The sequence below is a fragment of the Pleurodeles waltl genome, chromosome 1_2 (genome assembly GCF_031143425.1).
Source record: "Pleurodeles waltl isolate 20211129_DDA chromosome 1_2, aPleWal1.hap1.20221129, whole genome shotgun sequence".
Lineage (NCBI taxonomy): Eukaryota > Metazoa > Chordata > Amphibia > Caudata > Salamandridae > Pleurodeles > Pleurodeles waltl.
Genome location: NC_090437.1, coordinates 76,360,958 through 76,378,958, shown reverse-complemented (window position 1 = coordinate 76,378,958; position 18,001 = coordinate 76,360,958). Strand labels below are relative to the sequence as shown.

Here is an 18,001-nt window from a genome sequence, read left to right as displayed (position 1 = left end):
CCTAGGCACCTTGTCGGCCGACGGGCATCGGGAAGTCAAAGTCCGCTTGGACTTCTTCTTCTCCTTGTGCCTCTTACCTGAATGATCGAATGACCTCGAATGCAAGGAAGTGGACTTGGGGCTCCGGGAGCAGGGCTGCGACCACCTCCTACTGCTGAACAGTGACCTCCTCAGAGTGGCACCCACCGAAGATGACTGTCGGGCCTCTAGAAGTTTGAGGGATTGCTCCCTCAAGGCCTTCGGAGCCATGGCCCGACAGTTGGAACACGAAGTTGAGTCGTGATCCTTCTCCAAACATCAGAGAGACACTCTGTGTGGATCCTTAACCAACATGGTGCGATGACATGCACCACACGGTTTGAATCCAGTCTTTCTAGAAGACATGTTCAAACAATCAAACCGAAAAACCTTGACAAGCGTTGAAGAAAAAAGGTAGCTCATTCCAGATCTGCGCTTAAGCAGTGCGAAAGGAAAATAACTGACACACGTGTGCCGGGGTAGTGCCTGTATGGACTGTGAAATCACTGACGGCTCCAACAACGGTGACAACGCCACGTGGAGCCGGACGATGCACGCAGATCCGAACGACGCCACCCGATGGAGCGCGCAGCAGAAAAATTCCAGATTCTAAGCTGACGCCAAGGAATTCTAAGGTAAAGAATCTGTAGCTAGAAGTCTCTATCAGGTAACTTTGAATATAAATGGGGTCCATTAGTATCCTATCGTTTAAGAGGCCTCCCTCTGACTGTTTGCCCCACTAGAACTCGAATACTACACATATTTCAAATTTAGAGCATCAGCCCATTTATTAAGGGATGTCCCACTCCTCCTGTCCGGATTTCCATGGCGTATGAACTACGATCATCTCCATGCCCTCTTCCTCCTGAAGAGGACATAAATGATCACTTGTCTGCATTAGCAATATAAATCTCATGATGTAGCATTGTAACCTCCCAACTCCAATTTATGTTTGTACATTGTTATATGATTTTTCTTTGCTTCCTCTTTTACTATTAATTAATGAAACTGGTTGAAACTTCATATTATGACAAAGCTGATGATGATACTGTCTCGTACTACGATGTGTATTCAATTGGCAACCGTGCTCAGACAGTTCACACAAAGTATACTGTCTAATGTACTGCCTGTACGAAATTCAACCTAATAAAAACAAGTTTGAAAAAAAAGAAATTGCTAAATTTTCCTATCTTATGGGTGCTTCTGCAAGAGAAAGGATGGAGAGACAACTGCCAGTTTTTCTTTTCTCCAAAGATGTTCCACAGTGATAATTTGAGAAATTGCACAGGAGCGTTTCATACTCTGAAAATAGAGAATAATTTGAGTGGAAAGTATAAACCAACGCAAGCATCTGGGAGGGCCACACACAAGGGCTAATTGTTGATGGGAAAGGCCAAAGTGCTTTTATTACTGACTGCGGATACAATGGATTCTTAAAGTATGCAGGAATACTTGCATTACTTGCCAGAGAAAAAAAATAAATGGAGAGCCCTAGCAAGCTTTCAGATGATGTAACAATTATGAAGCTGAGAGAACGTATACACATTTGTAGGTATTCAGCAGGGACTATACTAATAGGGAACGTAGCGATGTTAGATCAAATATGCTTGAGTTTTGTACTAATGCTTATTTTATTTTGTTATGACTGCTGAGTTTACCATAATAATTACCATCATTCTGATATACAAGATTTATGGACAAATAGTACATGATAAACAGCCATTTGTTGTAAATACCAACAATTGAGTGCATCTACAATTTCTAGGACCTGGAGTGAGGGTATGTCTCTATACAGTACTGCCACTGCAGATGACAGTTACTCTGACAGAAGTGTCTGACTCATAACACTCTTTAGCTGAACTAGCATAACTTAAAGAAAGGATGGAGAGAGATCTGCCAGTTCTCCTTTCCTCCAAAGATGTTACGCTGCATGACATTACTCTTGCAGCTTAGGAGATATACCCAGGTGTGACTCCTCCACGGGATGTGGGGTTCCAAGAACTGAATATCTGTAGGTCAACATCCTACAATTCATGAAGGGGTCTGTGCTTAGGTGGATGCGGTGATCCAGAGATTTGAGGAACATGCTCCACCTTGGACAGAGACCCAAGGAACTCAATTCATCACACCCGTAAAAAAGAACCAATAAACGTACCTTGAGTAAATGAAATATTATTGCAAGCAACAAAGTGGAAACTTGAAAGATGCAGAGGGGTATGGGAAATTCTGGAACATTCACCTCTCTTATTGGATTTAGTGTACAAATAAGGCAGTGAGTAAAATAAGAAGCGATGTTTCGTAGTTAGTCCCCGCTAGTGGCCATTATGATGACCTGTAGATGACTTTGTTGTGCCTACAGCGGTTTGACCACTGTTAAATTAGAACCTTGTGCATACAATCTCAAGACACTCAAGTCGGGCAGCCAGCTGGCCATTGCAATTCAGTTTCAGCTGGACTAGAGCCACCTCTGTATACAGCGATCTGTGCATCACAGACTCTATCAAATTGGTTTTGGCGTTTAGTACTTATTGGTCAATGCCATTTTCATTGACTTTGTAATTGTCCTAGTGTTATGTCAGCATGGTGCCCACATTTGTGCCTATTCCTTTGGTATAAGTTACTTGATTAGGAATGTTTTGAGGGTCTGTTCCTCCTCTAGAAGCCAGTCATTAATACTCTTGCAAGGTTTATCTAATGCAGTATGTGGTAGAGTAGGGGAGTTAGATGATCCAGAAAAGTGTGTTTCTAGAGCACTATAAGGAACAATTTAAAGCACTTATTTTTTTCTTTTCCAATGGCTATCACACCTCATCTCTCTTCAACAACACCTTGACATGCACAGAGACGCAGGTACAATTAAGTCCACAGATCTAGGGTCTGCTCCACCGCATTGAAGAGGGAAGTTTAACCATCTGCAATCTACAGATATTCAGGATGGGGGTGCCAATGAGTGCATGGCTGCATCCCCAAACTCTTCTGCAGTCCTCCTTAAAGCGTGCTCTAGCATACAGGAGAAACGAGCACCATCACAGAATGGGGTTTAGGGCAGGCCTCATCCCATGTCACATGTTTGCTTCTGCAGCACTAAGACAGCAGATCTCTCCAACCTACAGAGGTTTTTGAACCACTGGTACTGCTAAATTGCCAGCTTTCTTCTCTTGCATCAACCACAGTCAGTCCTGTAAACTCGGCAGTGGGCTTAGTGGTAGTTCAGGTGCAGTGCTGCTGGAGCTTGCACCCAGAAGTCCTCTGCAGTATCTTGTTAAACATGACAGCCCACTCCAAGACCATGGCGCCTATGCACCACGGGTGTAAGGGTTGCCACCCCAGTCGACTGCTTCAATATAAGAGGTTGGCTCAATGTCCAAGAGTGCACCAGGAGCTCCAATGGCAGTACCAGAGCATTAGGTTCAGGTATTTCTTCAGAAGTCACGCAGAAAACGTATGCCAGATCAGAGTTGAGGCGGGATCGTTTAGGGCACATCATGCCATGCCAGCTAGCACCAAGTGCACAAATTCTCTTGATTTCACAACAATTATACCAGTATATTATGGAGTGCTAAAAATCAATATGAATTCCAGAAATGCATCATCATATGACATCTGAGCTACCCTGCCTCCAAAAGAATCCCAGGCACCATATGGAAACCCACGTCCCAGACAGTTTCTACCACTAAGAAGCCACACTACTGACAGATGTGCACTACACATATGTTGACAACATATCTATCTTACCCAGTAGCCGAGTAGTTAAAGTTACGATTGCTTTTCTGCAGGCTTTTTTTTTGTTTGGCATTTTTGCACCTTTGACAAATCTTCACAAAAAACTTTCCAAAAAAAGCAAATTCATTTAAGCTCCTTCCAGGTAAGTTTCAGGGAGATCTGTCAAGCAGGAGCAGGAAAAAGGGGGTCCCAAACACAAATATTACCATGCATTTTCAATAGACTTCTTTAAGAAGCACTACAGGAAATATTGCTGAATGGAATTACACCAAATTTGGAAGGAAGCTAGATCTTGGTCTCTAGACTGTGTTTTGTGGTTTGGTGTAAATCGGTTCAGTTGCTTTTGAAAAATAAAGGTACAAAAATGTTGTTATATCTGGACTGTTGGGTCCGCAAGAGCCTACTGAAAGTCTCACAGGAGCGCCAATTAAAAAACAAAGTGCTCTGAATGGCCAAAGGAGCATTTTCCCTCTTGAGCCATCTCGGTCCTGCAGGAGTCAGACTTACAGGAAAGTGAGCGCTCTGACTGGCTGCCAGCAACATGAAAAAAATGTTTATGGTAGGTATTATAAGACTCGAATACCAAGTACCCTGTACTGAAGAAGAAAAGACAAAATCTATGTAAAGTGGCAGGGTAGGAATACCATGCAACTCCACCCCCCCCCCCCCCCCCAAACCCCACGGGGGTGACCCAAATAAAAATAAAATAAAAAAAACACCACACATTTTGTTGCTATCCTGCATCCATTCTGTGGGAACACGCACACAAGAAACAAACAAACAAAAAACCCCACAAAATAAACACATGGGAAAGGGAGAGTCAGTAGGAGAACCCCCTCCCCAGCCCATTTACGGCCCGGGACCCTATTCCCCAATTATGGGTATATTTCAGCGGAGGGGTGGCCCAATGGTGGCCCCAGGGTCCCCATCCCCCCCGGGGGGCAGATTTTGTTACAAATGGGAGGGAAGCCACAAGGCCCCTCCTCAAGAGCTTTCAAAGGCCCTGGGGCCCCTTCTACTGGGGCTGATTTCTTCTCTATAAAGAGAGGTGGACTGCTCGGCCTCCCAACCCTGAGCCTTAAAAAGGCCCTGGGGACCTAATCCCCCAGGGACGTAACTTTCATTAAAAGGGAAAGGGAAGTGCGTCCCTCCCTCCCTTGAGCCTTTTTAGGCCCTGGGGACTCCATCCCCTCGGGCCAATTTATTGTTTCCCAGGGAGCCCAATGACAAGGCACAGTAGTTTTCCTGCCCGTGTTTTCTCCCGTTAGTTGGGAGCAATGTAAAATCTACCAGCAAATGGAAGCAAACACTATGTCTGCACCCAGGCAGCAAAAGATTAAAAAATGCTCCTGCTAGCTGGGTGCAGACTTTTGTTCTGTTTCCCTGCCTGCACTCGATGCCAGCAAGGAAACAGAACCCATACTGCTCCATGCGGGGAGCTGGCTGGACACGTGGGAATCCCCTGCACCCCCTATATACTATGTGGATGCCCCAGGTGGGCACCTACTTCTAGCCCTGGGGGATGGGCTGCTCAGGGCCTAATAAGGCTTGGGGAGGGGAGCTCCCCGCCCCTTTTTAAGTGGTTTTGGCCCTGAGAAATGGGATCCCTGGGGCCCGAGAATGCTTGGGGAGAGGGGCTGCAAAGCCCACCTCTGCTGTTGAATTTGATACAGCCCAGTGGGATGGGGTCTGCAGGTCCTAATGAGACTCGGTGGGGTGGTGAAGCACATAGCCCCCCTCCCCTTTTTATTTGTTTTTGGCCCCAGTGGATGAGGTTTCAGGGGCCAAGAAAGCAGGCGTTGCGGCCTCCCTTTCCTTTATAGTAACATGCAGCACCAAAAATGGGGATCCCTGCTGTCTGATAAGGCTTGAGGAGGGGGCCGCACAGGCCCCTTCCCTTTTTTATTAGATTTGGCCCCAAGGGTTGCAAGCCTCCTCTACTTAGAATTTGGCCCCGGGGGTCACTGTCCCTGTTGCCTATTAAGGTTCTGGGTGAATGGGAGGTGCAGCAGCTCCCCCTTTTTGATGAATTCGGCCCCAAGGGACGGAATCCCCGGGGCCTATTAAGGCTTGGGCAGCAGGGCTGCGCACTCCCTCCTTTTAATATATATGATTTGGCCCCAAAGGATGGGGTCCCCGAGGACTAAAGACCAACCCTAAACCATGTTGCCAAACAGTGTGCATGGGGTTGGCTGGGTACAAGGGGGATGGCCTCAGCCCTCCTCTTGTTGCACACAGGCAAAGGCTGTGCACATTGTGGGGCTGTACACATGGCTTACACGATCTGGCCAGGCCAGGCCTTGTAGACAACCTGGTAGCGTGGGGTTGGCCAAAGGCTGTGCATGCCAGGGGGTTGGCTTTATGGATGTTAATAAAATATTACTTCAAGTTAAACAAAACCCTAGAAATTCGCAGAAAAAAATGTTAAATAACATTATGGATAGGTGAAATGTTCATTAACAATGTAACGTTTAAAAAAAAAAAAAAAGACATATAAATTCACCAGTTATAGTTATTATCTATGAACTCAAGTAACTACCTTGTGTCATAAGGTTTTCAGCAAAAATATACACACATACAATGCGAGATAACAAAGAAATTGTCAAGTGAATCAGAAATGATAGGACCATAAACTTCTGTATCTGGAGTGTGCATTATACACTGAGGTTCAGTCCAAATAATCTCTGTTGTACCCTGAATTCAGTGCTCAGTTGACAAGAGAAGATGGAACAGAAAAACACTCAACATCATCACGAGGATTCAGACCTTGGTCTCTTTGAACACTATTTTAGTCACTAGTATTAAACAAGGTATAATTAACACTTTACATACACCATTAGAATTTACATAAAGAACTCTACCTGCTAGCTGAGCAGTCACAGCTTGAAAGGGGAGTTGTTTGAACTTGTCAGAAAGGGGCTGTATTTTACTACAACTGACAAGCTCATGTTTTCCATAATCCAACTGATAAACAGATACAAGGCCATTTGTTAGAATCCCTCTTAGCAGAGCTCTGTACCACCTGTGAAGAAAAAGGTTTATAAATGCCACAATGAAAAGTAGTGTGTTGAAGGCGCTCTGACAACGCATATTTCAGTTTCAAATTAATTTACAAACATTTATTCAAGTAGTAGTAACTTGGTGACTTAGTCAATTGATACTGCAAATGGTTGTCCCAATAATTTACAAAATAAGTTTTCTTTTCTACACTTCATACAATCGGACAATATGTAGGAGGCATATTTCCTGTACTCACTAAAAAACTGTATTTTACCAAAAATTAAAATACTTGAGAGGCAGTAATGAAAAAAACTAACAATGTACTCATCTATCCATTTTCTATCAAACCAGAAATGGACAGAACTCAACTACAAACTTTTTAAAGGTATGGATCCATGAAAAGTTTGGAACTACATCAAGCTCATAAATTTAGCATCTATGAAAAAAATACATATTGGACTCCATCTGCACAACCAATACCCGATTCACCTTCTACACACCACAGCTAATCAAACAAAATACACAATTATTCCCCTTTGATTTTCACAATGTTTTGCCTATATAGGACCACCTAAGCAACAGATCTGTGTTTTCAAAAACCAGTCAACGCACTCCTAGATTACTTATTTGCTAAAGCCGCAGCATCTAGCCTTGATACTGATGTCAACTTAATTCTATGACCTCGATAACAACTTCCACTGTACAGCTGACACCCTAGTCAGAACCTGCTAACCTAAAGCCTTTCGAGCATCCAACAGTACAAAACAGCCCTGGTGGCAGTCTCAGACAACATCAAACTATCTTTAAATGCTGGGACAGTGATTATGCTGTTCCTACTAGACTTGCTGGTGGTCTTTAAATACAGTCTCTCATTCCACTCTTACCCATAGATAGCATGAGGCTGGTATATATGGTAATACTTTGCTTTGGTTCAGTTACTTTCTGAACTCTTAACATATATCTGGACTCCCTAAGGTCTAAAACCTTAAGAGTCAATAAAGGAGTCCCACAGTGTACGTGCCTGAGCCAGACTCTCTATAATTTTTACATAGAGCCACTAGCAAAGATAGTGAGATCGGATTTAAGATCATATCCTATGCTGATGATACACAATTGCTTATCTCCTTTGGCTTCGACTCTAGAACAGTACAGTCACAGTACTCCCTTTGTATGTGTGTAACTGGGACATGGATGACCAATAATTGTCTCCAGTTGAATGGAGATAAAATGGAGATTCTACTCTATCGCAAAGCACTTAAAACCAGGATATCCGATTGGTGGCCATCTGAGCTTGGCCCTGACCCTCCCCTAAACTGGTTGCAAAAATCTGGGGGTCAAAATCAAGCAATCTTTAACAATGAAAGCCCAACTTGATTCTATCTGTGGCACCTGCTATGCCACCATGCAGCTTCTAAGGAAGACCTTTCTGTGGTTTCCCTCCAGATACAGAAATTCTTTGACCAGGCTCTCACAACCAGTCGCCTGAATTATGGTAACACACTTCTGGGAGCAGCTAATGACACATTGGTATCAAAAATTCAATACTGCTGCCCGGTTAATTTTTTAAGTTGCCCTGTTGTACTTCCATGGCTCCCCTTTTAATCGATCTTCATTGGTTGCCCATAAAGGAAAATGCATATTCTTTAAGCAATGCTGCTTGACACAGAAAGCTTTAACTAAGGCCTTGCCTACCTATCTACATTCCAAACTATGTTTGCATCAGCCCTCTCGGGTTTTGAGGTCTTCCAGCTTGTCCTACCTAAAATTCCTCTCATCCGTATGACCAGATTTGGCAGTAAATTATTCTCCTACTTAGCGTCATCCTAATGGAAAAACTCCTGCCTGCCTGGTCAGCAATGTGAGGATCGCATGAAATTCAAAAAGCTACCAAAATGTGGCTATTTAATGCTTCTTTTTAAATCTCTGGTAATTGCTATGCCATCCTGGTGTGCCTGGCATCGAGATTCTCTTTTGGGAGTGAGTTGTGTGCGATAGCAAGTGACTATAATAATAATAATAATACTAATAAAGCCAACATCTTTGCAGACGGTGTCACAAAACTCGCAGATATCAAAGAGAAATCAGAAGGGAGTAGAAACCATCATTAACTAGCTCAACTGAAAGACATCACTAGCATGAAGAACCTCAATGCACTGCATAAAAATCTCATTATAGACACCCACGCCACCTCAATCGTCATAGAAAGCATCCAACAGAAACAGAAAACACTTCAAAGCAATTAAGCACAACCCAAATTCCACCACTGTCCACTTACCAAGCAGTTGACAAATGCAACATCATCATCAACTTCTTGGAAGAAAAGAGTGATATAATTAGCCCATTCACACCACAGAATGACAAACCATTTCTACAAACTTAACACCCAGGACAGAGCAAGGTGGATAATCTTGGATCCTCTTTCAAGGCAACTTAACTTGCTGATACCTACATTATTTTAAATATTAATGCAAGACTATCACACCATAAATATTCATGGGCATGTATGAGGATGCACTCAAACCAAAATCAATGCCTCTCATCTTCAAGCTATCTTTCCCAATACTCACAGAATTGACAAAACCTGACCATGTTGAAGAAACCCAACACTGGCCCAGACGACCTGACCTCCTCACAGCTAACATTCCTGTTTAACGTCAAGGAAAAATACAGTTGCCAAGTCCTGGGTAAAATCCAAACGACAGATGACTGCAGGGCATCTTTCACCATCCTGCTGGATATTTCTGTAACCTTTAATACAGCTGATCATCAAACCCTTTTGATCACCCTCTTAATGAAAGGCCCTTGATGGTACTGTTCTTCGGTAGTTTATACAATGATTACCAGCTCATCCGGATGGGCACTTTCACATCCAAGCAATATAGTGAACCAAACAAAAGCCCACAAATTTAGCAGTATTTGTGTGACAAGAAACTACCAAAACTCACATCAGTAAATAGCAACGTCCAAGGATAAGTTACTTACCTGTAAATCCTAGTTCTCTTCCAGGGGTATCTTCATCAAAGTCATAAACACAGAATATTCCCGCCCACGTGCGGGGGCCGCGGAGCATATATAAACACACATGTGTATGTATCAAATGTATATGTAAAAGTAATAATCATGCAGAGAAATTTAGTACATATATATTATATACATGTTCTATACAAACAAATCTGGGGCCGAGTCATATATGGCCGCACCTTTCCCTTTAGTCATGTATTGAACTGGAATCTGTTACTATGGGTAAATCATGCACGAGACTAGAGCATCCGTCCCCTAATCCCCAATCACCAAAAAGTGCTACAATAAAGAGCCCAGACTCAGCACAAACTTAATCCCAAATGTAGACAAAGGAAGACATCCTTAAATATCAGTCCATCCTTGGGAAATATTGCATGAATACGTTATTCCATCAATCAAATCTTCTTTAGTCATGAAAAACTTTTATTAGTTCATTTGTAAATGTCTATATAAAACTCCATGTGCGATAAAAACAATGCCATAGCCAACGTGTTTTGGCCCTCAGGACTTCTTTAGGGCTCACAGCGTCAAATGGATTCCTCCATCCATATGCAATCAACACGGTGACAGAGAAGCACGTTTTTTTATTTCTACATGGAATTGTTTACACTTTCTATGCTCTCCTCTTTGATTGCAGAAAGAGTTTACCTCTAATTGAGGAGCTTAATTAAAGAAAAAACTTCACAAAAAATAAGACATTTTTAGCCTGTTTGTCAACACAGACTGCATTATTGTTTACACATGTATATAATATATATATGTACTAAATTTCTCTGCACAATTATTACTTTTACATATACATTTGATACATATACACGCATGTTTATATATGCTCCGCGGTTCCCGCACTTGGCAAGGGACAACGCTTCTTTGGGTCTAGGAACTCCCTCCCAAACCCTATCCAGTGAGCTCCCTTACTGATATTTCACAGAACAGAACTGATAACCCTGCTCTTCCAGCAATGGATGATGGACTACAGATACTAACTCATCCTTGCCGGAGTTTATTACCTCCCGCTCCCAATCTTTACTCCTCTTTACAAAATAAATGCTCTGTATTACTTTGAAGCCATGCTCACAAATATCCATACATAAAAAGATACATAAAACAAAACCTAAGTTGGGACACCTTGGCAAGGCAAACAAAAATATTTTAAGTTTCCCTTTTATAAGAAAAATGGACTAATAGCTGTTCACCACTTGAATATTGGGAGTATGTAGGCAGTGCAAGACAGCGTCTCCTTGTGTGAATATTCCTATTATCAATGGGTGTTATTCGCTAAACTCTCGGTCTTATGCAGTTAATGATGTTTTGGAACGCACAGGCATTAGTTTTATATTCAAGCACTGTAGAAGGTGTGTGATCCTAACTATCAAACAATGAGCTGGTCAATATTATTACTCAACATTAGATAATCTTTCAAGAGGCATGGATGACAAGCGCTGCTCATCTTGATGTGCAAATCTCACATGTGGTACTGGATCAACATTGTCTTCCAGAAGAGGTGGGTCAGAGTAACAGATATGGATTTAAGTCTCAGTCAACTGTGTCTCCCCTATTGCATCCCCTACGAACAAGATACTTACCTTCGGTAACGAGGTATCTGGTAGAGACACTATCTAGCTGCAGATTCCTTACCTTAGAATTCCCTGGCGTCAGCTTCGAAACTGGAGTTTTTTGTGAGCAGTACACTGCGCGCGCGCCGTCGGACGGCGTTCATTCGGATCCGCGTGCGTCGACCAGCTCCGCAAGCGTCGTCAGCGTCGTTGGAGTCGTCTATGATGTCACGGTTGTCTATATAGACACCGTCTCGGCGCGCGTTCGTCAGTTCTTTTCCACAACTTCCCGCGCCAGAAGCACAGAGTCATGGAAGAACCAACCAATACACTTTTAACCTCTTTGACTGTTTGGAGAAAAAACACTTTCATGCCTGTAAGAAAGGCAAAAGTTGCCAAAATGAAACATATATATTTTATATATATTATATATATATATATATATATATATATATATATATATAGATACATATATATACACATGAGAAAAAATTTCCCCAGATATATAGATATAGATACATATATATACACACATATACACATGAGAAAATATTTCCCCAGAGCGGGGAGGCTTGGGCGGGTGTAAGGAATCTGCAGCTAGATAGAGTCTCTACCAGATACCTCGTTACCGAAGGTAAGTAACTTGTTCATCTGATAAAGACTTCTAGCTGCAGCTTCCTTACCTTAGATTAGATACCCAAGCTATAACCCATTGTGGTGGGTCTGAAGGAGATTTTTTTTTTTTTTTTTATTACTAGGAAGTCCTGCAAGACAGAACGGCTAGCCAGGCAGTAGTGCTTCGCAAACGTGTGTAAAGAAGCCCACGTTGCGGCCTGACATATGTCCACCACCGGAATGCCACGTGCTAACGCAGTGGTAGCAGCTTTCCCCCTAGTGGAGTGAGCTCTCAAGCCCTCAGGAGGCTGCTTCTTCGCCAAAGCGTAGCATATTTTTATACAAAGAACGACCCAGCGCGAAATGGATCGTTTCTGTACTGCCCGACCCTTCTTTGCACCAACGTACCCAACAAAGAGTTGGTCGTCCACCCGGAACTCTTTAGTGCGGTCAAGGTAGAACGATAATGCTCTTTTTGGGTCCAGTCGATGGAGACGCTCCTCTTCCTTAGAGGGATGCGGTGGTGCAAAGAAGGTGGGCAGGGTGATATTTTGACCCAGATGGAAAGGGGTCACCACCTTGGGGAGAAAAGAGGCACGAGTTCTTAGCACCACCTTGTCAGGATATATCATGAGATAAGGTGGCTTTGAAGATAAAGCCTGCAGCTCACTCACTCTCCTGGCAGATGTAATTGCCATCAAAAAGGCTGTCTTAATGGTGAGCAGCCGGAGAGGACAGTTATGCAAGGGCTCGAAAGGAGCACACATAAGGAAGGTAAGAACCAGATTAAGATCCCACTGGGGCATAACGAAAAGGTACAGGCGGGAACAGATGTACAAGCCCTTTCAAAAACCTCTGAACTACAGGTGATTTAAACAGAGATGGTTGATCAGGCAACTGAAGAAAAGACGATAAGGCTGCAAGATAGCCCTTGAGAGTCCCCAAGGAGGAACCATGCTGGGCGAGAGACAAAATAAACAAAAGGATGTTAGACAGAGAAGAAGAAAGAGGATCAACAGACCTCTCTGAAAAATAAGAAACAAAACGTTTCCAACGGCAGGCGTAGATCGACTTAGTTGAGGGACGCCTGGCTGCCAGAATGACATCACAGACCTCAGGAGGGAGGTCATAAACCATCAATTGTCGCCGCTCAATCTTCACGCATGAAGGCGCAGAGTTGACAGGTTTGGGTGGAGAACCTTCCCCTGCTGCTGCGACAGAAGATCCTCCCGAAGAGGCAGCCTGATTGGAGGACCGATGCTCATTTTTTCGAAGCTCTGAATACCAAACTCTCCGTGCCCAATCCAGAGCCACAAGGATTACTTGGGCCCGGTCGTTCTTGATTTTCTTGAGAACTCTGGGCAGAAGTGGTATAGGCGGAAAGGCATACAGGAGGCCTGAACTCCACGCGCGACGAAAAGCGTCGCCTAGCAATAGCCCCCTTGGAAACTCCAACGTGCAAAACTGCTGACATTGCGCGTTCTCTGCGGAGGCGAACAGATCTAACTAAGGCTCTCCGCACTGCTGAAAGAGTCCTTGCGCCACCTCCGGATGGAGACACCATTCGTGATCCTCTAAGCATTTTTGGCTGAGTTCGTCTGCTATGGCGTTCAGAGAACCTGCCAGGTGTTGAACCACCAGGGTTATGCCCTGCTGTTCCAGCCATGTCCAGAGGCGTAAAGCCTCTTGACAAAGGGTCCACGACCCCACACCGCCCTGCTTGTTGCAGTACCACATTGCGGTAGTGTTGTCCGTGAACACCTGCTCCACCTTCCCTTTCACAACAGTAAGAAATGCTTTTAATGCTAGCCGGATCGCCCGAAACTCCAACAAGTTGATGTGGAGCCCGGATTTCGCCGGAGACCAGTGACCTCTGATCTCCACCTCCCCCAGATGGCCGCCCCATCCCAGAAGTGACGCATCTGTCACTACCGTTATATCTGGTTGGGGAAGGGAGAGGGGTCTGCCCTTGACCCACTCGCAGTTCACTAACCACCACTGCAGATCTTCCGCAGTCCTCTCCGAGATCTGAACCACATCGGTAAGATTTCCCTGATGCTGTGCCCATTGGAACTTCAGGTCCCACTGCAGAGCCCTCATGCGCCATCTGGCATGCTTGACCAACAGGATGCAGGAAGCCATGATTTCCAGCAGCCTCAGAGTCTGTCTCACCGAGATCCAGGATAGAGGCCGAAACATCGGAATCATAACCTGAATATCCTGAACCCGCTGATCGGGAGGATAAGCCCGAAACTGCACTGTGTCCAGAACAGCTCCGATGAAAGAGAGCTTCTGAGAGGGAGTCAGGTGTGACTTCAGCACATTTATAGTGAACCCCAGCGAATGCAAGAGGTCCGCCGTCGTCTGGAGGTGGGTGACGAGAGCCTGGGGCGTAGGAGCCTTCAACAGCCAATCGTCCAGGTAGGGGAAGACTGAAATCCCTGACCTGCGCAAATGAGCTGCCACCACCGCCATCACCTTTGTGAACACCCGAGGGGCACTGGTGAGACCGAAAGGGAGCACGGTAAACTGAAAGTGCTTGTGGCCCACCTTGACCCGCAGGTAACGCCTGTGGATTGGCAGGATAGGAATATGGAAATACATATCCTGCAAATCCAACGCTACTATCCAGTCTCCTTGGTCTAGGGCAGACAAAACCTGAGCAAGAGTGAGCATCTTGAATTTCTCCTTCTTGAGGAAGAGATTGACGTCCCTTAAATCCAAAATAGGGTGAAGGCCTTTTTTCTTTTTGGGAATCAGAAAGTAGAGGGACTAACAACCACTGCCTACTTCTGATATCGGGACTCTTTCTATGGCTCCCTGGGCCAAAAGAGCCGTAACTTCCTCGCGGAGCAAAGCTAAATGGTCCTCCATCAGCCATTCCTTTGTCGGAGGGATAGAAGGAGGGAAAGACTGGAAGGGAAGGGAGTAGCCCTTCCGTATGATCTGCAGGACCCACTTGTCCGTGGTGATGGAAAGCCAGTGAGGGAGATGAAAACGAATCCTCCCTCCAACTGGACGGACGTGATCCCGCAGAACCACACTAGGAGGGCTTGGGCGCAGTGGAGGGGGGCTGTGTGGCGGTCGACCTCTGGGTCTGATGGTACCACGACCACGTCCTCTTCCGGGATGCTGTGAAGCCTGAGGACGGTGGCTAAATTGTGGCTGGCGTGGCACCACGACCCTCCCGAAGCCTCGGAAGGGGCGAAAGACAGACTGCTGTCGTGCCGGCATTGAAAGGCCCAAGGATCTGGCCGTGGCTCGAGAATCCTTGAACCTCTCAAGCGCGGAGTCTGCCTTTTCGCCAAAAAGGCGAGAGCCATCAAAGGGCATGTCCATCAAGATGGACTGGACATCCCCTGAAAAACCAGTAGAACGTAGCCAGGCGCGGCGACGAAGGGCCACTGACGATGAAATCGCTCTGCCCAGCGAGTCGGTTGTGTCCAAGCCACACCGGATTGTAAACTTGGCTGCATCTCCCCATTCTTTACATCCTGGGTGAGAGTGTCCCGTACGCCCTCCGGGACCTGGGGCAGCACTTGCGCCACCGTATCCCATAAAGTATGGGAATAACGGCCCAATAGGCAAGAGGCGTTTACAGACCTCAATGCCAGGCTGGAGGAAGAAAGCATCTTTTTCCCAAGCTGATCCAGCCTCTTGGATTCCCTATCCAGGGGAGCGGAAGGGAAGGCACCACGTGAAGTAGAGGCTTGGACAACCAAGCTCTCAGGAGTGGGGTGTTGTGTCAGGAAAATAGGGTCGCTGGGAGCGGGTCTATGGCGGCGGCCGACCGTCCTATTCACAGGAGCCCCTGTGCTGGGTTTGGACCACGTACCCAGAAGGACGTCTGTAAGAGCCTCATTGAAGGGCAACAACGGTTCCGATGTTGACACCCCCGGCTGAAGCACTTCTGTCAGGATATTCGTCCTGACTGGCACCGTAGGCAAATCTAGGTCCAAGACCTCAGCTGCCCTACGCACCACCATAGCGAAAGAAGACCCCTCCTCCATAGCCACATTAGGAGGAGAGAGCATACCAGTATCTGGAGATGTGTCCAGTCCACTGGCCTCCCCTAGATCCACATACCGGTCCTGCTGCAATCCTGATTCTAAAGGGTCCTCAGACCCCTCCCATTCCTCTCCTGCGTCTGGCTGTTCCAAATAATGCTCAGACAATGATCTGGGCCGAATCGGCTCCGTCGAAGTCGGAGTCGACATCGTACGACGTCGCTCCGGCTCATCCAGAATAAGGATGGGGCTGCCACCGGTGGGCGCCGGTGGCGGAATCGTCGACGTCGGACCCGGCGCCGAAGAAGGTCGACTGTGTGATACCGGCGCCTGTCCTGATCTGTTATCGGATTCTGAGGTCCCCAACGGCGCCGAGGCCGAAGCCGCGGGCGTCAAATCCGAAGGGGCCCCTTCTGATGCCGCGGGGCCCAAAGACCCACCCGAGGGTACAGCCCGCTCAAAGACGAGACGCATGGCCTCGTAAAATTCTTTAATATCAGCGGGGGTTGATCCGGTCCCCGGAAAGGGGGGAAAGACGCAGAGTCGACCCTGGCGAGTGCTCTGCAGAACCGCGCTCGGAACGTCGACGTTCCCTAGACGCCTTGTCGGTCGACGGGCGTGGCGAAGACGAAGTCCGCTTGGACTTTTTCTTCTTCTTGTGCCTCTGACCTTCCGATGACCTCGAATGCGAGGAAGAGGACTTGGGGCTCCGGGAGCGGTGCCGCGACCTCCTCCTACTGCGAGACTGTGACCTCCGCGGAGTCACGCCGACAGAAGACGAATGTTGGGCCGCAAGAAGCTTAAGGGATCTCTCCCTCAAGGCCTTCGGCGCCATGGCCCGACAATCGGAGCACGAGGTGGAATCGTGGTCCTTGTCCAAGCACCAAAGACAAACTCGGTGCGGATCCGTCACTGACATGGTGCGATGACACGCACCACACGGCTTGAATCCTGTCCATCTCGAAGACATGACTCCAAACAGTCAAAAAAGCGTTGACAAACCGTCGAAGCAGGGTAGCTCTTTCCGAAACTGCGCTTAACCGGCGCGGAAGGAAAAGAACTGACGTACACACGCCGAGACGGCGTCTATATAGACAACCATGATGTCATGGACGACTCCAACGACGCTGACGACACACGCGGAGCTGGTCGACGCATGCGGATCCGAACAGCGCCGTCCGACAGCGTGCGCACAGGGTACTGCTCACAAAAAACTCCGGATTCGAAGCTGACGCCAGGGAATTCTAAGGTAATTATGCTGCAGCTAGATGTCTCTATCAGATATATATGTTTGAGAATAGCATTTATAAAAGGATGGAACTTTCTGCTTGTTAATATTTATAATAATGTAATTCCATCCAAAGCTGCAAACAGTTTAAAACAGTCAAGACTTTGTGGCACCTACATACCAAATGATCCAAGTAATAACACAGGAACCACTTTTAGTGATCTGCAGATGATTGTAATGTCAGTATTGATTACCAAATTCATGTCTGGTGTTTTTATGGTACTAGTGCTTGGGGCACTGCTGATGTCACCAGCCTGCAAGTTGAAGAAAATTGATTTTTGCAGATCTCTTTTAGGCAACCTCTCGCTCTAGCTGTCATGATAAATGGGCCTAAGCTATTTGAAAAAACTTAAACTGACCTCACTTTTTACAGATCTCTGTCTGGAGGAATCATGCACCAAGACTGAGCTAGGAGATTTTCTGATACCATTTGAAGTTGGATGCCTCTTAGAAGATTGCATAACTAGGTTATATTAAAGTATGTAATAACCTCGGCCTACCCAAGTTATTTGCTACCCACTGGAAACTGTCACACTATTGGAGGCTTTTGAGCTTGCTAAGCTCAACTGCTTCTGGCCTGACCTGGAATGCCAAGTTGGCGGATGCTTTCCTGTGAACTCCTGCCTGGCCTTACGAAGGCGCAGCTCTCCTGTGTGTGGCATACCTAGGGAGACAATCCTGAAGGGGGCTGAGTGTTTAGAAGGCCCTGCATCATGGGGAGTATTCCCCCCTAAAATAATCCTCTTTACGGTGGCTCAGGTGTAGTTGCCTGT

At 46.0% G+C, this 18,001-nt stretch overlaps 1 protein-coding gene across 4 annotated transcripts in view; it reads right to left on the bottom strand.

Annotated features, from left to right (window-relative positions):
* The window catches only part of TDRD7 (tudor domain containing 7), a 779,147-nt gene that overhangs the window by 112,729 nt on the left and 648,417 nt on the right, over positions 1-18,001 (bottom strand). For all 4 annotated transcript variants that reach the window (XM_069236519.1, XM_069236523.1, XM_069236528.1 and 1 more), the window contains one exon: positions 6,603-6,763. In XM_069236519.1, coding sequence (XP_069092620.1) covers positions 6,603-6,763 — 161 coding nt within the window. The remainder of the gene's footprint in view (positions 1-6,602; positions 6,764-18,001) is intronic.